This window comes from Hyposmocoma kahamanoa, unplaced genomic scaffold (assembly GCF_003589595.1).
Source record: "Hyposmocoma kahamanoa isolate Upper Pololo Valley unplaced genomic scaffold, ASM358959v1 160, whole genome shotgun sequence".
In the NCBI taxonomy this organism is placed as follows: Eukaryota; Metazoa; Arthropoda; class Insecta; order Lepidoptera; family Cosmopterigidae; genus Hyposmocoma; species Hyposmocoma kahamanoa.
In genome coordinates, this window is record NW_020653575.1 from 1001412 (window position 1) to 1029241 (window position 27830).

The 27830-nt window shown below is 36.3% G+C and overlaps 2 protein-coding genes across 7 annotated transcripts in view; both read left to right on the forward strand.

Annotated features, from left to right (window-relative positions):
• The window catches only part of LOC113240639, a 36659-nt gene extending 27639 nt beyond the window's left edge, over positions 1-9020 (forward strand). Inside the window, exons 3-5 of the mRNA XM_026477990.1 lie at positions 2416-2607; positions 6136-6388; positions 7948-9020. Of these exons, the coding sequence (XP_026333775.1) occupies positions 2416-2607; positions 6136-6388; positions 7948-8307 (805 nt within the window). The 3' untranslated portion in view covers positions 8308-9020. The remainder of the gene's footprint in view (positions 1-2415; positions 2608-6135; positions 6389-7947) is intronic.
• A 6310-nt stretch (positions 9021-15330) lies between these two features.
• Positions 15331-27830, forward strand: part of LOC113225373 (RIMS-binding protein 2) — a 46501-nt gene continuing 34001 nt past the window's right edge. For all 6 annotated transcript variants that reach the window (XM_026457658.1, XM_026457661.1, XM_026457656.1 and 3 more), the window contains exon 1: positions 15331-15695. The gene's annotated coding sequence lies outside the window, so the exon portion shown is untranslated. The remainder of the gene's footprint in view (positions 15696-27830) is intronic.

Sequence of the window (27830 nt, forward strand, 5' to 3'; positions counted from 1 at the left end):
ACATCTGCGGTCCACAACTCCTCCGGCTTAACTCCTCTAGGAATCTCATCCTGGGGCTGGTGAAGATTTCGGGGATTGACCTCGAAATATTGTAGTACGATATGCTCAGTTGTTTTCTTCACCTACACGCATGCTCTGCGTAGGATAAAAAATACAACTTTCGTATATGATTTTTTGACACAGCTTTTCTGTGATTGTTTAGTTGCTTGCTATATGGTGATTAAGGCAAACCTTTTTTATTCCGGAGAGTTGTCCTTTTAAAGATTCGTGGTGGAAAACAATTATCTAATTTTGAGTTTTATTACATATAGGTTTTACGTACAAAATCCACGATTATAATTTATTAAGTGAACTTTTATATGTTGTTTCTGGTCGAGACTTCTGGATCCAGTCTTTAGATTTAATTTTACTTTCATACTACAGGATTTCCTAGTTTCATACACGCCTATCCATAACAGTTGTAGTGTCACTCAGAGCTTTGATTGCGGCACTGAGGGGCACTGCCACTGCGCCATTACCCTGTCACATAAATTGATAAGTCCCATGTACCTGTAATTTCACCAACACCCTTATCTTTCTAAACCGGCTCACAGTACTGTTTGGCGGCAGAAATAGGTAAGGTGGCAGTACTTCTCTGGACGAACTCTTACAAAGAGCTCTAGTGCTACTAAACTTGCACTGGCCATAGTGCTTTACGGTGGAATTAGGTAAGGCGGTCGAATATTCTACAGCCAAAGAACCTTATCACCTTTGAAATGTGATTGAATTGGTACTGAAATAATAAGAATTTCAGCGCCTACACAGGAAACGTGTCGGTTACCTAAATACAAGTACATGAAAGTATGTATGTCGTAAAAGCATGCAACATGAAATGTGCGTTTTCGTATAACAACTATTGGAGCGCAAACAGTGCTTTGTAATGCAGTTATTCGACTACTAACTAGAATTATGATTTGGGATTGTGTAACTTGCTGAATGTAATCATTTTGGCTTTCTCCTGTTTAATGCTGGCAGCAAAGGATGGTCTCCTCTTTTGCTCTTTTCCCTGGCGTCAGATTTGTTAACTAACAAATTACAAATGACAGGTACATGGGATTTGTCAACTTATGCCTCAGGATAATCAGGATAATGAACACAATGGCAGTGTCCCTCAGATAATTGTGATTTAAAGCTCTGAGTGATATGGCAACAGTTATGGACGTTTACATTTTTACATTAGATACGTGTTGCTTATCATCACCAGGCGCACGACTTCTTCGTCCCGTCACTTCGTATTATAAAAAAAAATCTCAGGCAACAATGGTTACGGCTTACTGATTCTGGATGACTGACTAATGAGACTTGAAAAGGGCCCAAAACATTGGCTTAGTGACAATGCGACCTCCTCCATCGTCATCCCACCTTTTTACCTTATTTTTCTGATACCTGGCCACTTATTTTCAAATTTTGAATCGTTCTTTAATTCTCTCGCCTCGTCATTCTCATTGTGTTTCGATCCGTCGTCACTCTCTATCACACTCCCGAAGCAAGCGCACGTGCTCTCTCTTATCATACTAAATTACAAATACAATAGTTTCTTATATACGTTTAACGATGTAACGTGTTTATACATCGTTTATACACACACATTACACACATTTTCTGGAAAAGTTAAATAATGTCGAAGCTCTGATACGTCTAGAAATGACAAACCTCCACAAAGGCAACAGGACTCTCCAGGCTACATTACAATCTACAAGACATGTTTAACCGGTGCCAGCAGTGTGTGTGTCGCTTTTCAGTTTGGTTGTAAAAACAAATATACCCGATTTAGAACCGAAAAAGTAGCTTCGTTTCTTATGTTTATCAATCGCCGTCTTCTTATCGTATCGATGATATACATTATACTATTGTGGCCCAGATTTCAGCCACGCCGCCCTCGTCACTAGTAGCTGCCATTAAATCCTCAAGCGTGCAGGTGTTGGGGCACGCAGGGCACGATATGAGGTGGGCCATCATTTGAGACGCACCGCACAAGCAGTCTAGGCTGGAATCATCCGAAAATCCCCACCTAAACAAATTGTCCTTGCTCCGACCAACCTGAGTTCGAAGCCTATTCAAAGGCGCCCAGATCGGCCATGGCAATTCATGTCCAGGAGGAAGACTCTCAGAAGGCGGGACAAACGTAGATGTACTCTTTCGCGCCAAAGGTTGCATCTAGCCTGAGCCGGCTCAATGCTCAGAGGATCGACACATTTGACAAAACTTTTCCGGCTCCTCAGTCTCTGTTGCACTGTGAAGTAATCATGCATAGGGTGCCGAGTGTCGATGGCCATTTATATAACAATCGCCAAAACATAAAAACACGATAAACATTTGTTAATTTTTCGATCTATGTATACATATAGTAACTACACCTATTTTTATTTATTACAGGATGAAAAGTCAGCCGCACCTGCCATACATATCAGACGAGTACGTGATATTGTTCCTGCACTCCAACTATTTCAAGGTGAAAGAGACCAAAGAAACAATTGAGAGCTATTTCACGCTGCGAGGGAACACGCCGGATCTCTTCGCGAATAGGGACCCTTTGATACCTAGGAATAAAGCTATTTTGGATATCACGTAAGTTTGCTATATCAACTCTATTGTGATTGGTGAGTTTAGGCGATTGTCTATTATTTTCTATAACCGCTAGTGCAAGTGATAATTAGAAATCTAAATGTACTCGAACTCAGGCGAGCACTGGAGAAGAAGCGGGAAAAACTGATTTGCTGAACAAATGATTTAGATATTTTCTATTATATAACGGTCATATAAAAAATATACTATACACCTAAGGCTATTGTCTAAAGAATGTGCTCATTCGTTACACGATAGGATGTACTTTACTCAGTCTTTAACTAAGTCTATCAATTTGCAAACTTTATTTGTTTTGTAACATTTTATTCAATTTTACCAACTTCTGATTTTTTTCTTTTCACACAACGAAATGATCCTTACACTAAAGATCAGCACTAAAAATATATTAATCAATTTTATTATTTTTTTATGGACACCTCGCCCTTGACCAAAAAATGATTATGCCGAAATTTTTTTCACAAAAAACAGACTTAATGGTTCATATGACAGTTTCCCTGTATCTTGTATGGTTTCGGATTTCCTAATAATGTTCCAGTTAAAAATACATTTCATTGTTACTTAAACAACAGCGCAACTACTAATCAATTATAGTTGACAATGCATCAACGATTGCTTATTGTAACGAGTATTATAGTCTATATATACATATAAATGGCAAGGTGTACAATCACAACATGCGATGTAATTTGAAACGACGCGTTAGTGATTCGAAAACATCAATTAACTCATATAGCGTAATAGGTAAAGAATTACATATGCTTTGATAACCTGATGGACAATTTCAAAGTAATTATTATAAAGAGTGTTAGGTCATGGTATAAATGTGGAATTATACAAAGGTGAAGTTGCTCGGCGGGTTTACGTTATAAATATAACAGGACAGATATCGGGTTTTTCAATAAGGATATAATAATTTTGTATTTAATGAAACCACATAATATTTGAGATATCGCGTTGAAATTTATTACAGGTGGAGTGCACGTGTTCGAGTGGTTACACACGGCGCGTTCGTGAAATGTGCGATGCATCTCTACACTTGCGATTTGCGCGTTTATATCGATGCAGTTGCGCGTTTGCATCGATGCAATCGCCTATAAATGCAAAGTGAAGCGATGCAATCGCGCGTTTATATCGATGCAGTCGCGCGCTTGCATCTCGTTTGCATCGCTGCTGACATCCGTCCGAAACAATTACTGTCAAATAAGTAATACTCTACTAAATTAGAAGGCAGTGTGAAATGTGAAGTTTCATTCGCATCATGTGTCTTTTAATTCGGACGGCTATGCTTATTTGACATTATAACAAATACAATACAAAAATTATTTCGGACAGATGTCTGCCTGGCCTGGTACCTATTCAGCCGGGTACCTGTATACAGTACATAAATATATGTATATATTTAGTAACAGTAGAGCTTCTTGTGAAAGATTTCATCCAGTGTAGTACTGCTACCTACTTCTGCTACCAAGCAGTAATGTGTGCATTACTGTGTTCCGGTTTTGAAGGGTAAAGGTGCTGGTGAAATTACAGGCACATGGGACTCATCAATTTATGTCAAAGGGCGAGGGGCGCAGTGGCCGTGGCACTGCAATTGTTATGGACAGGCGTGTAACTTACCATCAGGCGCACAACGTTGTTCGTCTCATCACTTAATATTATATAAAAAAAAATCTTCTGTACAGCTGGCACCCGTACTCATTTTCATAGTTTTTTTGCTTGTCCATACAAACTTTCATCCTCGATTTCAGCCTCTTTAAGATTTATGTTTCTGACAAAAAGTCACCACCAGACACAAGCCTATGTCGTTCTCCTAGGTCCCATCTATCTCTGTACCAAAATTCATCAATATTGGTTCAGCACTTTGGATGTGAAAACGTAACGACAGTTACTTTCGCATTTATTATATTATAGTTTGGATCATGGTCCAATAATTCAAAGGGGACTGCTAATCGTGGTACAAGATAGCGTACTCGGATATTTAGTACCTATTGGTACACCCGATGTCGCGACGGGTAACCTATCACAAACTCGAATTTTTTTTTCAAAAATAACGTTTGTTAGAATTTTCATGACACCGAAAACTGAATTATAACGAAACCGTTGTTCTTTCAGGATATGTTTATCGCAGTGACACGATTAGGTTCTGTTAGGTTAGGTTAAGTTAGGTTTGGGGCATCGTTGTGGTCGAATCTTCGGGATCTCGCGGTGCCCACAACACCCGGCCAAGAGGGTGCACCGGGGGGTTTTTGGTGGGTATGCCTCTATCGGAGGGTGAGTCCCACATAAAGCATTTCTCCCGTTAAAAAAAAGGTTTAGTTAGGTTTGAAAAAAAAAACATTTTCCTCTCCAAATTACTTTCGAGGTTATGAAAATTCGAGTTAACGTTATTTCTGGAAAATGTAATTTCGGACTACTGATAGGAAACCGTGACGATCGTATTAGAATTCCATTTTTAAATATTTCGAAATTCGATAAACAAATGCCGAGTGTCGTAAAATAATACATCCATAAATTTTATTGCACATCACTGTTGACAACAATGTACATCAATTAGCTCCTTCAACGTAGTTATGAATTAATGCGAAATGTGATGAGCGGACAAATGTCTAAACGGCCATCATAGCGTGCCGGTACTATAATTTGTTTAATTGACAAGTTACAATTTATCAAATTTACTCTAATCTCTAGTGATAACAAACGAATCAGCTAGATGGCGCTCATTGCACAGATTTTTTTATGGATTAGCGCCATCTACCATTACGAGGCGTTAATACACGCATATGTGTCAAAACTTATAAATAATATTAGCTCATAATCAACATTTGAAAAATATTACAAGGAAACAAATTGACTTAAGTAATTCATATTAAAGATGAATGAATTGATAGCTACGGCCATTTACATAATATATGGCGAAGATATCAGACATACATACATATAACACGAGAAGTAAACATAAACTAGTAACAACAAAACCAGATTAATAAAACCGTTAAAACAGGGCGTAAATATGAAAATTAATACGTACAATAAACTACCAGTTAGTGTAGCTGACTTGGAAATGGTTTCAATCGAGCAAACATTAAAACTTTACTTTAAAAATTACGCTTTTTATAAAATCAACGAATTTATAGATTCAAATCTAAGTGAATATAGATTTTCTTAAAAAATCATAATGTTAAGACTTTACTAGTATGTTATACCTGTATAATTTAAGTCTGTATTTTCTGTAATTTGACTAACCTATAGGCAATGTACTGTGTTGTCTGGGTGAATAAATCATTTGATTTTAACTTTGACTTATAATCTACCTCCAGGCTGTTGATCAGCGCCATCTAGTTCTAAGACGGAATATTGAACTTTTTCTGAGTCACGGTCTGTAGTATGGAGATTAGAAGTCCTCTGGAGTCATTTGGTCCATAGTTTGGAGATATGTGCTGGATGTAGGATGTCTGTATTATTGTTGGTTTGTTGTTTGTATTATTAAGTCTACTATAACTTTCTTTCCAGGCATATGGTGGCCCTTCCGAAGCAAACAGAAGAAGGGCACCATGTTCTTCTCTACCGCCTGGCGGAGTTCGACTATAGCAAACTCAATTTCGCTGACGCGGTGAGAGTATTCTGCATGTTTAACGACATCAAGTTGTCGGAAGACGGCCTGTCGGAAGGATACATTGTTATCTTCGATATGAAAGGATGTAGTCTCGGTCATTTGACGCGAGTTACCCTGCCTGCGCTTAGAGCTTTCATGGTTTATATTCAGGTGAGTATAATGAGACCCAAGAAACAGAGATGGATTAGATAAGATAGATTTATTTGATTATAGCTTAACTGTTGACAGCCATGATTCACCTGGAGTCTCAAATTGGCTGGCAAATACATACTACTACTTCAATGTCAAATATTTTGGTTAAAATTGTAGTTGAAAGCCCAGATTTTTTAAATTTGAGAATTGTGTAGACTTTAATAGGTGTAATTTAAAAAAAATGAAATTATTTGGTTATATTATATATAATATAATAATAATATACAATAATAACAAAGATCTGATCCCTCAGATCTTTGCGATTTAAACCTCTGAGTGACACTGCAACTGTTATGGACAGGCGTGTAAAAATGAGAAATTTTATAATTCTCCCATAAAAGTACAAAAAGTTGCAGACTAATTTCGTTCTTAGAATTTGTAAACCTCTCTTCTAAGTTGTAATTTTGTAAATGTGACCTAATTACAATGTTGTGAATTCCCATACAATTACTTATTAAAAGTTTCTTAGCCAAAAACGCATTAGTTAGAAATATAAATCGATAGAAATAGGAGATTGAAAATGTAATCCGAAATAAATTAACAAGAGTTAAAATACATACAATCAACCTGAAATGATAATAATTAACAAGCGCGCAAGTAATTACTAGAAGAATTGTTCGTAGAATCTTCAAATTTCTCTCCTGAAAAGTTGTCATTTTGCAGATGTGACCTTATTACATCAAGGGTGCTTTCGAAAATCTTTTGTTTAAAATCCGTGTCAGTGACGATTAAAATTAGCACAAATTAATCAAATTAACCACTAGCAATGTAACTATTGTACAATGTATTGAATTTTACGAGGACACCCTTTACACAACACGTGCTTGTGTTGTACATGCTTACTATCATGGAAAAAAATAAATATACGCGATTTATATCCGGAAAGACAATGAAGTAGTTTAGAATTTAAAAGGAATCAAGATTTATTTAAGGAACACTGTCGTTTTTCTATCGAAAAATATTAGAAAAGAAGTAATATATTTTTCCTACGCCTTTACTTCTTTCTACGCATTTCAATCTGTCAATTATAATTTCGTAAACCATATCATAAATACGCTCTTTTTAGCTCTGAACCAAAATTCTATTGTCTATGGTACTTGCTACTGAACTGAAGAATTTCACTGATCTATATTGAGCTTAGAGGATGGAAAAAAAAAAGTCTAAGATATTGTAGTTTCAAAAAAAGAACATCGTATTTCTGTAGTCTCCCTAAATGTGTATCTGTGGTCCTGAACAGAATAATGTCACTATATTGCGAAATTAAAATAAAAATATCTCAAAATGTGTCATAACAGGTACAAAGCCAAATAAATAAAATAAAGCAAAATATTTGGCTAAAAAGTACTACCTATTTAAAAACAATATAAAATATCAAATATGACGCTACTCAAACGCTCTACCGCCTCCTGAAAATTAGTTAAAATTTAAGTACTTGCACAATCGAAGGAACGAAAGGAACGAAACGACGAAAATTATTATATTATAATTTGTATAATTTTATTAAATTATTGTTACAGAACGCCCACCCGTGCCGTCTTAAAAAGATCCACGTGGTGCACACGGTTTCGTTCATCAACCAAGTCATGTGTCTGATCAAGCCGCTCATCCACTCAAATCTGCTGAATCTCCTCAATTTCTCTTCCGAAGGCCCTGAAGCCGTCGTTGAAAAGGAACTTCTTCCTGAAGACTACGGCGGCCCCCAACCTCCAGTAAAACAACTGCACGAGGAACAAAGGAAGAACATGGAAGAAAACTATAGAGAATGGCTAATAGAGTCTGAAAACTTTAAGGTAGATGAGAAGAAGCGGATCAAAAAACCGAGTAAAGGAATGTTTGCCAGCTTTACTAGCAGTTTCAAGAGCTTGGATATCGATTGATTGTTGTACAGTTTTATTGGAACGGGACCTGATATTTTAAAGTTTTACAGATGTACTTTTCGTTTTTTATTCATTGTTACGCTAGAATTCAAATTGTCATTTCTATGTGCTTAAACACTATGATAACGTCGTAGGTGAGCAAATTTTCGATAGAGAACTATTGAGTGACTTCTAGAAGTCGCCTTTCCAACTAGGGAAAGTTTGCAAAGACTTCTGCAATTTTGTCTCTTACGAGGCGGGAGATCATTTGCTCTCGCTTATCCACTCTCTAATGTTGCCAGGATTTAGTTATACGATCATTTCGTTTTTTCCAGCAGCTTAGCCAACCATTACCAATTACAGAAGCACGTGTGTTAGTATTAATAAAGAAATTTCCAGCCGTCATATATTTATAATTAGATCCCGATACGTTAAGAACTTTAAAGTGCACAACGGGTTGAAAGCCTCTTGCCATATGATTCCAATATATTTAGATCCGTTAATCTATATTTACAATCTTCAAATTTAGATGGAGTGTCTAGGAATTATAGGCCTGAATATAGTGGCAGTAACTTATAACAAACGTTAGTTGTCGAGTTATAGCAACTATTTTCAGGAAAAATAATTTGGAACATTTTTGTTATGTATATCTATTTTGATCAGATTTAAATGTTGCGACAGGGATTTTTTTACCTCATTGACGTAAAGAAATATTTTTTGTAATATACGAAAACGTAATAACATGGCACTCAACTTAAATGTTTTAGTAGTACGGCATAAAAATGACAGATAGCGCTGATTTGAATAAAAAATCTTTTTATGGCGAATCTGGTATACCAATTACAGTTTACCTTTTTCCGCAATAACATCATCAGCAAAAATCTGCAAAAACGTTTACACTATTGATATTGTGTCGAGTCGAGTCGTCTATGTGTAAACAACATTGAATTAAAAAAAAAATAACTTAAGGTAGTGGTTTTCTATTGTATAATTTGTCATTTGTTACCATATTCAAATATTTGTGTCTATTTTTTTAAATGATATTACTCGTTATACCTAAGTAGATAACATTCTACGCTTATTATTCTATCTGTTGTATACTTAATTTTTTTATAATTTTTACGATAAATTTAATTGAATCTGTTCAGTTTGTAATTTTTGAAATATATACAGTCTTACAAGTCAGAGCTTGCTTCAATAAAACATAATTGGATGTTGCATGGAAATTCTATCAAAGTTCGAAAATAATATAATTGTTGTTATTGAAATAAATAAAAAAATGGTTCTATTATGTCATTGTTAAAATTTTTGACGATTGTGATTTTTATATCAAATGTTATGGATTTTGTAAAATATTATATATTTCTGGAAATGGATGTAACCATACCCAAAATTGTTATATACCTATACATATTTTTGTAAAACATATATTATTGTAAATAGTCAAATAAAAACTTTATATTTTATATACATTTGTGTATTTTTATTAAAACATAATTAATGAATAGATTTAGGCGTTACTTTGCAACAGTTTTTTAATAACCACCACCAAAAATAAACCCCATACGTATCGAAATACGTTATTTTTGGTGGTGGTATAACTCCTGGGGATGCCTTGTAAAGGCGAACCTTAACAAGGCATCCCCAGGAGTTGTTGATTGATCGCCAGTCGGCTGAAGAATTTAATCCTATATTAAAGATCGTAATCATCAACCCATTTACACATCCCACTGCTGGACACTGGTCTCCTCACAGGCGAGTGTTTAGGCCTTAGTCCGTCACACTGGCCCAATGCGATATGGGGGCTTCACTCGTTTTCCGAGGACTGTGAACTTTCTTCGACATGCAGGTTTAATTACGATGTATTTATTCCTTCACCGAAAAGCTTAAGGTAAATTTCAAGGTAAGTTTCGCTCATAAATTCCGAGAAATTAAAGACGTGCGAGCCCAGATTCGAATAATAACTTTATTGATAGCCATTACAAATACTATAGAAATAATACAGTAATTATTACTTATTGATTGATTTCTGACCAGTCAGACAACATCCAGACCCCACAAAAGGATTTAACCTGTGTTACCAGATAGTACTGTGGCGCCACGGCGGTCGAATATTTTATCAACATTTGTTGAAGCCATTTGGCTTACGAGTAAACTAAAAGGAACTCTGTAGTCCCAAAACCAGAACATTTGGGTCCCAGAAAAGAATAAAATATGACAAAGATGTTCAAAGAGTTAAGTAGTACAATTTAGAGAAGACTTACTATGTTACGTTAGTAACGAGCAGTATGTCAAGTAAGTGTTGAGTGTGTTGTGACTGGGACTGGTTCAATAATGAGTGTGTGCGTGTGAAATCTCTGAAGGTGCGCTATAATTGTTGCTTTTGGATGCATATAAGGTCTTAACGTTAGGAGAGTCGGATACCAAAAAAAATGTCGGTAGGTCAAACCTAATTATATATTAAACATAATTACGTAAAATACAATAGGAAACAGTTTTTTTGTAGTTCAGTTTCTTGTGGACGAATTCGCAAACAAAATCTATATAATATAAAGGTATATAATATAAGTATATAAGGTATGTAATAAATATATTTAATATAAGTAAATACGGCACAATATAAATAAATAAAAACTATATTAAACCTTATCAATTGGATTCTACAACTTAACAGATAGCAACATCAGATAGTCATTTACTTTTCTATCAATTATTCTGCCGTCATTCGGTTAGATATCATTTTATTGTTTGCACCTACTGTTGTTTAATTGTCTAAAAAAATTTTCAAATTTGTTATCTAAAAATACTGTGGCATTTTTCTGATATTTTAATGTAAAAATTATTTTTTGCTGATTTTTTTTTCAATATGGAAATTTTTTCATGTTTTAAAATTAATCACATCGTTAAATATTATTTCCATTTGTAATATAGACCATATAACCCCAAATTATTCACCCAACGTATGACCATTCGTCTCCGTCCAAATCCACCTTTCTCGGGTGGTTCTCCATTTGCCTACGGAAGTCCAACATTACGTTTGCATGTTCTCCACTCAAGGATAACTCTATAAATCCTATATATCTTTCTTCCGGCCCCTACCGACTTCAGTCTTAGGTCTGTCAGGCTGTGAAGTAACATTATGTTTACGTGAGTTTACTTTAAAGATTTAAATTCTCCGACGCCTACCAGAATACGCTATGAAATTAACAAATTGTAGAATCACGTGTGTACCAGTAATGGATTATATTACTACTAATATGTTTTGCAAAAAAATGGGAGATAGTAACACTTCTGATATAGAGACTATACCTAGCCAATGGACTCCTAATATAAGGCAAAGATCTGTCGACGTGCAAACTGACGGTACAATAAGCAACGTTAAAAGTGACGAAGGCGATAATGAAGTTACTAATAATGAAAACTGTGATATTGAATCTAATGATGAGAATAAATGTGATGATTTCCATGTTAGTGGTGAAAAAAATAACGAAAATAATGATGTTTGTGATAATATGAATAAAAATGGTGTTGTTAAGGAAGATGGAGCTAGTGAAATTTTTATGGATGGTACCTATGAGGACAACGTTATCAAAGAAAATAGAAAACTTTCTAATATCGAAGAAAACGTAAGTAAAGTAGTTTATAAGAAACTCAAACTCATACGAATGGGTTTTGCTATCTGTTTTTTCTGTAGGTAATATAGTTTTAATTTACCAGCATTAACGATATACAAAAGATGATGTGATGGTTGTACTGTGCAACGTTTTTCAGTTTAAAGTAAATTAAAAAATCAAGTAAAATCTCATTATTCATTGTCTATCACAATTTTATAAAAGAAGATGAATAATAGACTCTTGAACAGGGCTCGATATTGATTGAGCTGGATAGGCTAGATGGACAGGTTTATTAGCCACTCAATCGCCCATTAGAGCGCTATTAATCAGCCATGGTATGTCCGGGTGACAGTGATAGTCAAATGATTGGGGTGTCTGGGCTGACGGCGGCCGTGTGTGGCACTAGGCGCTCCATTGAGGAGGCAATGCACGGTGATTCACGCTCCATACTAAGGCGGTCATAAATACGTAACTCCGAAATTATTATTATTTTTTTATTTTATTACGTTAAAATATGATTAGGTAAACGTAAATTAATAAAATTATACATTTTAAAAAATATTTGACAATATTTAGGTGTAAAAATGTCTCGCAGTAATTTTGTTTTTAGACGATGTATCTAAAACATTTTATACTGCGACTTTTAATGGTAAAACTGTGTAAATAATGATTATTTGTATTAACAATAACCACAAATGAATAAATTAAAACAATAAAAATACATAAAAAAGTTCATTTTACAAAATACAAACAAAACACAAATTATACCAAAATACATTAAATCTCAACAATATTAACTTTAAATACATAACAAGTCTAATACAGCTTTTGACAGTACACCTTTTTTTTTAACAGGTAACTTTCGTAGACCTGTTATGAAGGGATCTGAATGAAGAAGCAGCCTATTTACTAAATCTGTGTTGGTCACAATGCGACTCATTTTACGCGTATGATTTTTTCTAAAAGACTTGATGTATTTGTTAGTCGCTTCAGCTGCTTCTTCAGACAACTCTCCGATTGACAACAAACCGTAATCTATAACATTAGCACCATGAATTAGAACTTTGTGAACGGAAGCAGGCATGTTATACCACGGATACTCGGCAACTAACTGCCGAGCCGTCTCTAAAGCGAACTCTTCGAAGTTCGTCTTATTAATATTATATCCCGAATTTAAACATTGAAGGATGATCCAGCAACGATCTAGGAGATCCTTCTTGATCCCAGTAATTTCAGCGGAAATTTCTGAATTCGAGAAAAACCGCCTGGCTGTATTACCATCGTTTGATGTTCCGCTTCCGCCACTTTTAGGCTTATCCACTATAAGCCCTAATCTTTCTCTAAATTGAGTCTGAACATATGATTTTTTTGCAGCAACAAGCATTTTGTCATTAGCGGACCTAGCTTGCCATTTCCTAACATCTAACTTGTACGCGACATGAACAAAATATTCAAAAAAACGTATTAACGCGTGAAGAGGTGATAAACCAAATTCATATTTACTCTCATCGACTTCCTTATTTAAACATTCGTCAATTTTGTTCATTTCACTGGGCAAGGCGTTACAAATAAAACATTTTGATGAAGAAACACCACTAAGTGCATTACACACTTTACCATCTACCATAGTAAGTTGCAAACAATGAGTAATGCGATATTCGCGATCTTCTTCCTTGAAAACAGTAGGCTGCAAGTTCCTTATTTTATCTTTAAAATGAGCTTCTTCCTCAACTGACACTGCAGTCGATTCCTTCAAATATCGGAGGCGTATAGGACGACAGTATCGAGTTGATGAAGGACGAGGATTTTTCCACAAAACTACTGAATTTTCTTTGTTATCTGTTGTCAAAACAAGCTGAAGTGGCACGTACGAAGTAACAAACAGGCTACTGTCTTCAAGAGTGGAGTCAGAAAAACACTGTTTATATTCTGAATGCCCTGTACTGCCATCGAAACCCCATTTCTCTATCAAAGATATCTTATCTAGAGACTCATTAGGTACACTATCCAAAACATCTTTTTGAGACTTGAGAATCCGATTGGCAGTATGATCTAATAAACTTTGAAGTTCGACTTCGGCGGATGATTCTGTAACAGTAATATCTGAAGGATAACAGTGTTTTTTAGATTCCACGACACTTTGGTAAGATGGGAAAATGGTTTTTGAAAACTTATTGTCTATAAATTTCTTTACTAATATATATTGATGTCGAGTTAACTGAGCTTCAACAATGAGCGATAAAACTTCGCTAGAATCGATTTCAGGACAAGACAAGCTATCGGACGCATTGAGCAATGACTGTACAAGAGAAGGGTCTTGGTTAGACAAACTAGCCAATCTTCTCCTTTTTGTACGTTTACTGGTGTCGTCAAAGTTAATTCTCGGACGGCCATGCGATGAAGAAGTTGATGGTTTAACTTCGTCAAAGCTCTGAGATACACGTAACTCAGTTCGCTGTACATCAATATTTTCAACGACATGCAGCCAATCTGAATATTTTTCTAAGAATTTAGATCTAGTACGATTCGACTTTGCCCAGTAGTGGGAAATTCGTTTACAAATATTCTTAATTTTAAGGCTTAAAGTCTCTAAATCAATATTTTCGATGTCGTCAGAAAGGGATGATGTTTCGGTCAAAGTGCTCAGGACGTGTTGCATTTTTTCATTTGGATTACCCACTTTAGAGTGCCAAATATCAAAAATTGTCATCCTCGATACAGAACATTTGAAAAATGTACCTAAAACAATATGAAAGCTGAACTTAAAAAAAAATTAAAAATTCAATACTATGGACATGCATACTTTGACACCCCTTTAAGCCAAGAAGAGGCAGCAAGATGCAAATGAAACTTATAGCTCTTAATAAGGACATACTCCTTATTCAAAAACCATATACCTCAGGTGCAGCTCAGCGCAGCCAAAAGTTGTAGGTCTAAAGGAAATTAAGTTATGCCAAAAATTTTCACCAAAAAACTGCCTTCAATAAAAAAATTATATAAAAAAAAATATGCATAAAAAAAATTAAAAAAAAATTGATAATAAAAGTACATACCATGCTCTTGGATCTCCATGCTTTCACAACACGTAAACACTTGATTTGGAATAGTGACACTCAAAAACAAAGTGATTAAGTTTCGATGACTCACACGTGGTGATAATTAGTCTCGCGATGCGCTCACTTCCGATGCACAAAAGTGAATGATAACGTGACCTAATTACATTGATATTTATAGTTTTTGGAAGCTTGTTAACTAGTTACTAACTTAGTGAGTTGATCTAACCGGGATAAGCCAATGATTTTTTTTGATTTATGGCCTATGGGGGAATCACAGTGCAATGGCGGAGGGCGGCGGCGCGAGGCGTGACGTCACAATCCCGCGCCTCGCGCACGCGCCCGACTATCGAGCGGCATGTGCCCATCGCAGCCGGCCCACCGCTCCGCCCGACCAAACCACGATTTTATATTTTCCCATCGAACGTATCTTGAGTGACATCCTACTTTTCGGAAGAGAACGTCCTCGTATCGCGATATTGCATCTGGTCGTGCGGAGGCGTGTCGACGGCGGCCGCTCGTTGTCCTGCGCCGTGAGCTCTGATCGAAACCAATATGGCAGGAGGCAGGCCCGAGGCCCGCGCGCCTGGCCTCTGACCCGACTGTTTTGTTCGCGGCATGTGTTTCGTTATATAAATGTTACGCAAATTGAGGACGGAGTGGCCACGAGAAGGTGCATCTGTTGAACGAACTCACGCTGGTGCTGTGTACCGCGGAGCCCATGTAACCAGGATCTGCCTCTGTAAGTACCTATTTCACATATATTCATAGTGTAGCCTTGATATTATAATCATGCAAAATGAAGTCATTAGCGGTACAATTGTTGGTCGCAAACCAGCGTGAGCCTATTCTGTTGGTGGCACTGGTTAATTCAGCCCGTGGTTATCGATCGGTCGTTATCTGAAACTCGTGAATATTGTTTATATTTCCTGCTCGAATAAAGAGGTGTGAAGGAGGGTTAATGTGAAAATAACGAGGCTAGTCGTCAGCGGCGGCGGGCTGTCCAATACAAAGGCGATCCTAATCCTAGGGCCGTGTGTTTGGCCGCATTCTGGAGGCAGCCGCGGATTTCCTCCTGTATGAAACATTGTATCGATCAATCTACTTATTGTTTTCGACTATCTTCTCTGAACTTGGCATTTGATGGTGACCTTTGACGAGACGTCCTTTGACGCCCACGGACTCAGACTGCAATACGAATTTCTAGGAAAACTAACGCAGCGCGCTCTATTCATGATTCATAGAACACGTTTTAATGAATAGCTTTGAATTTGCTTTTACAATTAACGTGAGCTGTTAGTAGCAAAATTAGTTTTTGTTGGTTTGTGGAATTAATGCTATAATTCTTGTTCATCTATCAGTGTGTGGGCAATAATGGTAGATCTTAATAAACACATCTTCTTTACCTGATAACGACGAAACCACAGAGCGAGTTCTATGTTCTCTGGTATGTAATTTAAATATAGAACGTAAAATTAAAATGCCCATACGTGGCAGTGTAAAATGTTCTTAAGGATTTGGCAACATTTTTTCTATGGTTTAGGACATCTAGATTTTATTTCGGCGCTTCTAAAAGCACTTCCGAAAATTCTGAAAACTTCGGAATTCGTATATAATAGGATTAGTTTGAGGTGATGTAGAAGGGGATAGACATAAAGGTACAGAGTTGCCAGGCCAAAACCTAGAGCATTTGGTCCTATTTTAGTACTGTATGCTGTAGGATTCAATAAGGCGCTCTTTTCTAGTTTTATGAAGAAACATGAATCCTAGCAGCTTTGAAATTAATGGTTCAAGTGGATTTAGGAGTGCTACAAGGCTGTATCAAAGTAAGGTGTGGAGTTCACTGACCACGAAAGAAATCTTGCCAGCATGCTAAGAATATTTTGGTAGCAAGCAGCAAGAAAATCACCGGAGATAGACGGAGCCCAAAGTTATTCCGTATTTAAAATTTACCCTTTTTGATACGAAACAAGTTTCGTATATAGTTAGTTTTCACTATCTGAGTATGTCTCACACTTTTGGACATATTTAGAGAAATACTTAAAAAAGGTTGAATTGTGATAACAATGTTCACATGAAACACTGGCTACATATGCCAGAACGTTTAATCGAAATCAAAAGATGTTGAAATAATTCTGTTTCCAAATTCGAATCAAAAGATGTTGAAGTAATTCTTTTTTAAACGACTTTAAAAAAGGAGAGGTTTTCAATTCGACTGTATGTTTTTTTTTGTATGTATGTTACGCGAAAACTCCAGTATTTGTGAACCGATTTTCATGATTCTTTTTTTGTTGTCCCATTTAATTTTGAAGAAGATCATCCACCTCTAGGGTTGGCTTTTCACGCATGAACTTGATTTTGCTATTCTCCAATTCCAGGCGTTTTTCTCTTTCAATATACTTTGAGTAGTGAGAATCGATTTTTATTATATCCTGTGTCAAGTCCCGTATAGTGGCGAACTAGGGGATGAATCCGGGTTTGCGCACTTTCCGGTAACCGATTTCAATAAAACTTGGTAATTATATGTTTCCACGTACTTTTGAGGTCGGTTTTTTTTAGTACTCTGTACTGAGATTACAAATTGAACTTTGTGGTATATACGGCCAGTGGTTGACATGAAATGTTCATGTCATAATTTGACCTATTTTTAGCGTTCCACTAAACATTTCCACGCGTAAATAAGTAAAACCGTATGTTTCGGTCGATATTTATTTTAAAGTATATTGATTATATGTCGCTAGGTTTAAAGTTAGAACAATTATAGATTACTGTAATAACCCCATTCCATGCGTGAATATTATGAGTATGGTTTTAACTACATATAGGAATGTGTTTAATTATTTGATAGCGCTGAGGTGAAACGCTAATGTTTTGGTATTTTTAGAGCCACGATATACGAGAATCGCCGCAGTTTAATATCCATGCAAACAATATGATAGTTTTGTTAAAAGTTAACCATTAACATTAATTCTGCCTTCCTTATCACTTTTTTAGAGACACCAGTGGCATGTACATATAGGACGTATACTGACGACCTCATTAGTCTAACAGTTTACACTGTGGGCGCTGAATGCGGAGGTCCCGGGTTTGATTCCCGGTAAGTCCAACTTATGAAATGAACTTTTACTCCCCTTTTTGTGTCGGGTGTTAAAAATGCTATCTATAACTATATATCTATAACGCACACACTCATAGCCCCGTAATAGAGAGACCCTGTATCGCGGGTGCCAGTTTGGTCTGTGGCGGGTGCGATGGACAAATACACACCCACAAATTACACTCAAACTGACGAGAGAAATAAATGTAGGCCATGCAATAAATGTAGGCCCAGCAGGTATCCGTTCGGCCACTGAGGCAGTCAAACTGTCATTAGTAAAAAATGAGTAACCGGGATTCTTTTTTAACCTGATATTATGGTACTGTAGCATCCTATTGTCTCTAACGTGTAGCTTTGTTATCATCCACCATTTAAAAAAATTATAAAATTTATAATACGATAAAAATTGAAAAAAAAAAAAACTAAAATCATTACAGATAGTGTGTCTCTAGGACGCGTGATGGCTTAGACTTTATTTTACAAAATTTTCCTATTAACAACATGGAATGGCTTTATATCATTAAACAACAACAATTGTCCTGGTATTAACAACTAAGGAATTGTAAGTACCATGAATACCAGAGTCGCTCCGGGGACACTACCCGATATTACAAACACAAGGCATGAATCCATAAAATATTCAGTATTGTTTGTCTATGTCTTGAAAGGTAACCTTGTTTCGATCAAACCTTACTTTATAGAAAGACAGCGGCAGCGTTAGTATTATAAGCAGAAGTCGAGGCACTAAAACTTTATAGTCATGCTGGTGGGTGTAGTTTTATTTCCTATAACTTTGTATGTGTTAATACTCAGTACTCATTGCGTACTAAGTATTGAGTACTCCGTACCATAACGTTACATACAACGTGGGGTAACATGAATTAAGATCATAGAAAGAAATTCAAAGAAGGGTAGCGAAAGCTGCTCCAATAACGACGAAGAACCGTTCATGGACTTTGCTAGTATAATTTTGCGTGTTAGTTTATGCCGAACTATATTTTCCTATATTTTTAGAAGTCGGGAATAAAGAAATTGCAAGCATTGTATTTTAGAATAGATGTAAAAACACAACGCAATTGATTCAATTCGACTATAGATTAGGTAACATTATTGTACGTACGTTTCATTTTAAGCATGATTAAATGTTTACCGACCTGAATTACCTATTGGTTATTTTATAGTACACACATAAAACATTAAAGCTATAAAATACCTAATGAAATGATCAACTAAACAGTAACGACATAAAGCAAAAAATAAAACACAATGTGACAAAAATATTAAGACAATATTTAATTGAGAGATAATGAAAGTTGCAAAGGAACGTTTTGACAGGAGACCTCTTGCCAATGTCAATGTCACGTTGATATTGAGATCAGTGTGACCATTTGTGACGGGTTCCTGTCATTTCGGTAGATTAAATTTTTATTCATTTTCATTGTTGCAGAACATGATAACTTATACTAAATGTGGCAGAGTTTGGCAGATTTGAGAATATTCGGCAAGTTCTTTATTATTTTTGGGAACAAACTAATAACTAGTTGTTATCTGTTACTACGAACAAATATCTGAAGCATAAAACAGGACAATGTTATAAACATAACCTATATCAACTTTATAACCCCAGCTTCTACAGGCTGTACTCTGTCTGTAAATTAATGCTCAATTAAAACATGTAGAATGAAAATAGAATTCTAAAATATCACAATATCTTTTTCTATTGGAAAATGATGAACATCAATGGCGTACATATACTCGTATCTTCTAGCGATAAGGCGACGATTTTTTATGATTATAGTACAAAAACCATAACTATAAGAACAGTCCGATACGTTGTATGTCCAGTATCATAATTTTAAACAACACGGACTTGGTCTAAGTTCGGTCACCTCACTTTTTTTACATTGTGAACTGCACTACATTTTGCCTGTCGCTTCGCAGTCGCCGTGCCAACACAGCTATCGTCACCTCCACCGTTAAATCGCGCATCGAAGCGACATGTTGTGTACCCCGTGGTGCACAGTAGGCCTAGACTGATAATTACGACACACTTTGAATTACACAAAATTTCTTTTTTTTTTTTGAGTGGAATCTAGGAAAAATATAAAAAAGACATTTTATGATTCCAGGTGATGGAATGAATAAGTTGTACACCTAGTGATGCGACACGTCTGCATGGGCAGACTGTTATGGAACAGTTACAGTACTCCACATTTAAAATCGCATATATCTGATGAGGCACTGCCACTGCTCCCGTCACCCTGAGATAGAAGCTGACATGTGGCATATGTCTGAAATTTCAACTCCTTCGGTACAATTGGTCTACTTTTCCGATCGGTCCGCTTGTTTTTCCCGATTGGTCTACTTTCCTGTTTGGTCCACTTTCCCATTTCGTCTACTTTCCTGGTTGCTTTCCCGTTTAATCTACTTTCCCATTTGGTCTATTTTCCCATTTGGTCTACTAATAATGTTCTACTACGTAATGCTCACATTACTGCTTGGCCCCAGAAATAAGTAAGGTGGAGTACTTCACTAGACGTGCTCTTTCATAACGAACTTTACTACTACTAAATACGATTTTTGTCGTTCCCTTACTCGTAAATCAGAAAGCATCTGCAAACGCAACATTTTTTCTCGATAGAGAATGACTGGAACTATATTTTAACCAGGCCACACACGTAAAGCTTTTCTATATTTGGAAATAAAATGTATATTTCACCCTACAAAAAAAAACTTTTTTTTAAAAACAGTTTTAAAAAAATGAGACAGGAATAAAAGTGACCTAGAAAATCATGGTTTATCAATTAACGGATTAAAAAATTAGCTGGTAATCCACAAATTGTTCCTATGATTATGAATTATAAGTTCGGGCTTACTTTGCGGTTGGCTGCTCTATTACACTCCGTGTGCGTACCCTCTTAACCACACAATATAACCATAACCAGACGCTCCTAACTTCCAAAGCTACTATTGAAATATCAAACGTAACATAAATACAACCTATATATGTATATAATTGAGCTGTAAGAACAGCTCTCATGTTTTATAGTTGTAGATGTAAGCTCTTTTAATAGTCATATTTTTTTTATAATATCAAGTGACGGGACGAACAAGTCGTGCGCCTGATGGTAAGCTACACGCCTGTCCATAACAGCTGCAGTGCCACTCAGAGATTAAAATCGCAAAGCATTGAGTGGCACTACCACTGCGCCCGTCACCCTGAGACATAAGTTGACAAGTCAGTAATTTCACCAGCACCCATATACCCTTCTAAACTGGAACCCAGTAATGCTGATATTAATGCTTGGCGGCAGAAATAGGTAAAGTGGCAGTACTTCTCTGGACAAACTCCGTCACAAGGAACTCTACTGATACTAAAATATCAAATCAAATCATAATAATATTGATAATGCATCTCGACATACTGATCAATTACACGCAAAAATAATAAAGCCCTGAGTGGCACTACCACAGCGCCTGTCGCCCTGAGACATAAGTTGACAAGTCCTACGTACCTGTAATTTCATCAACACGCTTACCCTTCAAAAGAGAAATAGGGCTACTTGCCCGGACAAACGCTGCTAAATTTGCTCTGGCGTAGCACTTCTTCGTCCCGTCACATGATAGTAAAAAGAAGAACCATAGTGTTTTACGGTGGAATTATGTAAGGTGTAGTACGCAGACGAATATTCTACCACTACACACAAAGAACTACCACCTTTGAAATTGATGATGAAATACAAAGAAATTTTAAATATGGATAGACGTGTCGCTTTCCACCAGGCACACGACTAGTTTGTTCCGTCGCTTGATATCGTAAAAAGACCTTCCGTACCACAAAGAATCAACAAATATGTAATTTCATTCTTGTTCTCATGGACATAGGCATCAAATTAATAAAGACTATCGAGTTTTTAGGTTTTCACGAATGTTACACGTGTTTTTTATTTAACTCGCGTAAGTATATTTGTTTTTTCTAACACGTATTTTCGAAAACGTTTGGGCCGTTTAGAGGTTCCATGGTCTGGCCTCTGGCATGGTCCAAGGCTGACTCTATTAAATACTAACGAGAAAATAAAAAATTGCATTATCCACTATATTTAATATATTTCATTCTTTTATTTTGCCGTGTTTATCTGCTTTCTTCAACCTAAATTGAAGTAACATAGTTGAATATGATCTAATTTTTTTTATAGGAGAACTTAGTGAACGTATATATATTGGAAGGATGTATATTTACGACCACAGTGGCCTAACGGTTTGCATTATGGGCGCTGGATGAGGAGGTCCCGGGTTCGATTCCCATCAAGACTAAAATTAACTTTTCTAAATTAGTTCTGGCCTGTGTGTTCTGAGAAATGCCCCAGAATGAATTCCGTTGTTCTGGTACCCATAGTACAGGGAATTTCCTAGTTTGAGACCGGGCAATTCTGTTCTCCTAATCATAACTAACGTAATCGACATTTTAGTGAAAGTTTAACATATTATAATAAGTATATTATTTTTTTTATTTAGGTCCTATTTAGATTCAGTTTCATAGTTCAAGCAAAATCAGAGCAATTGAGATTTATCAAAGAAAAAAACTTTAGGTGATATTTGATCTTCATAGAAATAATTGATCTATTGTAAATGGGCACTTTTTAAAATAAACAATATTTTTTATGTTTGATATATTATAAATTGTTCCATCCATATTCGTTGATCTACGGATAAATTATAAATGAACTGCATTCAACACTATTATTATGTTTAAGCATACTAAATTAATATTATTATTGATAGTATTCAAAAATAATGTTTGGTTCTCTTTTTGTATCATCGGTCTTTTCTTTAAACGATTGACGATATTTATAACCAGCATATCTTTTGGTATTGATCTTCTATGAATCTTGGTTGGTTGGTTGCGCCCTCTATTCGGTAGGTTAGGTTAAGTTGGAAATGAAAAAACAGAAGCCAATTTGTTTGCGTTTCCGAACATGTTTTCAGGTCAAATTATATTATAATTAATATAATTTGATATTAGTTTATAAATATAATCAACATTTACTTAGTTCTAAACAAAAGTATCTAAATTTTATTTTTAACGCTCATTTGTCTTAAGTTTTGAAGCCCAACATAAAACTATTAAAGATAATTGATACAAATCAAATTTTTTTTACGTAACTCAGAACAGATTAAAATATCGACCGTTTTAATTTATTTTATGTCTCAGAGAAAGAGGATCAATCATAAAAAAGTGACCTTTACGTTTTTTTCGCCCGTGCTGTTGCAAATTCAAAAATATTATTTAAATACATGCCTTTCGAAAGTTACTAAATTGCAAATGCGGCTGTTATGACAAGAATTGGCGTGGACGTCTGGCACATTATTATTATTGATATAGGTACCTCCAACTGCTAAGTACAGGTGCCTTCATTGACCTGTATACAATAATAACTGATATCCAGTGTTCGTTTAATAAAATTGATAATCATATCCCCATATCGGTAGATAAACAAACCGCCGCCAACAGAGTTTGACCTTTTCGTATCAACGCGTAGGTTTCAATATTGTTACCACGGCTGAGAAAAACAGGTTTTATTAAGTACTCACACGCTGTTGGTAAATGAATATTGATTTTATTGCTGTAGGTACTCCATAATGTTATAATATGTAACCTAACGGAGTTGAAGAAACGAAACAAAGGAATAACATACTGTAGACTTGGACGTAGCTCGTGTTGCGTAGCGAGAGGTACTTTTATAAATATGAACTGGGATAATCTTCAAAACTTGGTTTATTGTATTTTTTCACATATTTTCTAACTCCAGGAGAGCCTCGAGGAGAGCCTAGACTACAATACATTAACGCTGTAGATGTACCTACTACAAGGCTACATGATGTGAACGAAATTGGGTCCTTGAGGCGAGGCGCCCAAAATAATGGCACCCTTTTCCCTTTGTATGACTTCCAATATTTTGAATAAGGTAGCTTCCAGCCCCTTTGTTTCTCAGTCCGTCTATTACTTTTTAGATATCATTACGGCATTTTGAACTCACGGACCTAGTACAGAGCAAGTAGGGCAACACCCGACTAATATCGCGTAAATGCCTAACACTTCTCTCTGAGCGTATGGTTGTAACATTATTTTACTTGTATCTACAGCTTAAAATTTAATTTTTATTGAATTGATGTTCAATTAATTTAATAAATAATAAATTTAGTAATTTCACAAAAAATTGTGAAATTACTCCACTAGTTTGTTATAAGTATTAAAAGATTGAACACTTAGAAAAAATTCCGGCGATCCGGCCGGATTCGAACCGACGTCTCCTAGCAAACCGTGTCAGGCGTTATGCCAACTAAGCTACGGAACGAACCATCGGACCTCATGAATTATTCTATGTGCTTGTTGTCGGACCTTTGTTTTTGGTTTTCAAAAAGTTTTAGCCGTAGCGTCATCTATGAGTAATCTATGAAAGTATTTCGTCACCCAGTTAGATGCCTTTACAGCTATCAGCCCTGGCTAGAGATGTCGCTATTAACTTTTAATTGATTTTTTTTAAGTTAAAACAAAAAACAACGATCTGCAACAAGCACATAGAAAAATTCATAAGAAACTATTGGAAGAAACGATATGGAGACGTAAACACCGCATCACCAGTCAGCCCGTGACCACGGCCAGTGCAACCTGGCCGAAACGTCGGGAAACTAGGTAGGTGTGAAAAATACCTATTCGGATGTAAACGCGTTTATTCCCGTTTCCAAATGTTAGTACAATGCAACGCGAAAGTTTAAAAGTATATAAAATTCGTAAGGTCTGCTGATTCGATCTGTGGTCAGTTGGGATTGCGAGTAGCGTCGGATACGGTATGCTGAAGGCGTTAGTTGAAATCAACCCGGATGGAAACTATATTTCTTAGTGTTCGATCGTAACTAAATTAAATATCATGATAATAAAACATCGTAATATTCAATAAGCTTAATATATATAGCATTAGAATTACTGTAAAAAACGTACCTCTCTTGATAGTACATTGTTTTACTAGGGTGGAAGTAGGTAGGACGACACTTTAAGCCCATGCCGCAGGCAAGGGTTTAATCGTTACGACATTTCTTCTATTTCGTAACTCGAGAAAAACTTCAATCGAAACGTCGGGCGAAGTTAATTCTATTAATATACATCACACTTGAACTACTATATATTTATGTTGAAAAACAAAGAAATGGGTAATATTCAATGTTAGTTTTTTAAGGGTACCAATTTTATTCATGTTTAATCCTAGTTTTAGTTTCTAACTTTTAAGCTTTTATTGTATATTTTAACTTATTCTGTTTTGAGATTACGAGAAAACACTTTTTTGTATAATGAAAAGGTCTTTCTAGTATTGACAAAGTTCTTCCAGCAATTTTACGATTGACCTTTTGACACAGATCATTGGGGGTAATTATCTCAGTAACTCAGACTTCATTTGAATAGATCAACCAAATCGACGGGCGGGGCGCGAGGCGTCTGTTTGCGACGCTTACAACTCTCTTGGCCTCCCATCTTTTTTCTGACAGGCCCTCTTTCTCTTTTCCGCTAATTTCCTTCGGGGTGGCAAACTTTTAACATTGCGAGTTTAATACAGAGCCGTGTTTCATGCAGTTTTTCTGTTAGCACAAAAATCACCAGCATAGTTATCTAAATCTGCATGGCATGTAGCTTAGAGTTGCACTCGCAACGAGTATGTCAATAAGCCTATGTCTTTTTACAACCATTTGCAGGTTTATTAGTACCGTTAGCGCCAAAACAGCGATTTTACATTTGGAACTCCTGTTGGGCTAACACCACATGGCGAGGCTTTTGCGAGAGCGACTTATAGCGCGAGATAGTGCTATTCTTGCATTTACTGTAGGTAAAACACACACGCACGCACACACGCACGCACGCACGCACACACACACACACACACATACACACAAAATATAAGCGCTATGCCAATTATAAGAAGCCGTTAAAACCAAAACCAATGATAGCAACAAGAACATAAAGAAATTCGTAAAGCCTGCTGACTCGTTCCGTAGTTCAGCTGGGACAGCGATAGCCCCGGTATGGCCAGGTCGGTGGCTCGAGTTCACCCGAATCGCAGGGAGTTTTCTTTGACTTTGTTCGATCTTTGTGGTTTTTTATTTAAGAAATAATTTAAAATATTAGTGTACAAAGGCGAAAAAACTGTTCAGAATAGATCCTTCGTATGGATATTGTTCATTCTCAACCAAATATAGCTTGTGTCTTGTCCTGCACATTCTGCGAGTTATCTCCTGGTTTTTTTATGAGATCAAGTGTCCAAACAACTGAACAAACAAGTCGCGCTCTGGTGGTAAGTGACACGTCTGTCCGTAACAGGTGCAGTACCACTCAGTGCTTTAAATCACAAAGGTCTGAGGGGCACTGCCACTGCACCCGTCACCCCGTGACATAAGTTGACAAGGTTCATGTGCCTGTAACTTCACCAGTACCCCTTCCTAAATCCTTCAAAGCCGGAATACAGCAAATCTCACATTACTGCTTGGCGGTAGAAATAGGTAAGATGGCAGTACTTCTCTGGATTTAATAACTTAGTTTTTTCGAACTCCCGCCGAAAGATAGGACTTAATTTACAGGCAGGCGAATATCACAGAATTATCCGTACGCTACCATTAATCGCTAAAACCTCTCTGTAACAGTTTCCAACGCTATGAAATAAACTAAATGTACCACAGACGATCTCGACAATGCAGTGTTCCGAGTTGAAAGTTTCCGCCGCTTCGGCGTGTACGCGCTCACTACTCTAAAAAACATTCTTTAAAAAGGAATTGACGAACAATTCCTCTCTTACTTCTTGGTTAATATCTACTGAGCTAAAAGCTCTGTGAAAATACCCTGTATTTTTGTTGAATATTATTTTAAGCAGTGATATTATTTCGTATAGGTTGGAAGGTAGCTTCACCCAGCTCGGATTTTTTTTTGGAAACGGCCTGATTCATTTGAAATATGATAGAGTTTGAAGTTAAGAATAAAGACTAAAACACATCAATCTTTCAGAAATAGTTTGCTAACACCAGTGCCAAATTAATCTAGCAGTAGAGCTCCTTGTGAGAGATTTCGTCCAGGGAAGTACTGCCACCTTACCTATGTACCTATTTCTGCCGCCAAGCTGCAAAGTGAGCATTACTGCGTTCCAGATTTGAAGAGTAATGGCGAAATTACAGGCACATGGGTCTTTTCTTTTGACTTGCATCAAGGGTGCGTTTTGTTGAAAATTAATTTTGCAACTCACCTCGTTATCCCACATCTTCAAAGTAGTACATTTTTAGTAAAAAAGAGAATATAACGCGGCGACATTTTGAATACTTACTAGTAGGTTTAGCACGATGGGACGCGACTTGCAGGAGAGCGACATAAAGCGCGAGATCTACCGCTATTGTCGCATAGAGACCTCGAGTTTTATGTCGCTCTCGCTCAAGTCGCGCCCTATCATGCTAGCCCCACAGGGTAACAAACTCCCTTAAAGTATCTCTGATGACTTTTTGTATACATAGTTCTGCCGTCCACTAAAAGAGTTTAGTATTTATTGTAGCAAAGAACAGAGCACGAAATTCTTTTTTAAAAACGGTTAAAATTAGTTCACTTATTCGACTTATCGGAACTTACTCTAACTATGTATAGCTGAAATATCATTAAACAATTTCAAATTACAGGCACATGGGTCTTTTCAACTTATGTTTACGTGTTCCTCATTGGGTTTGTCTTTAATTATAAACACCCTAGCCTATTTT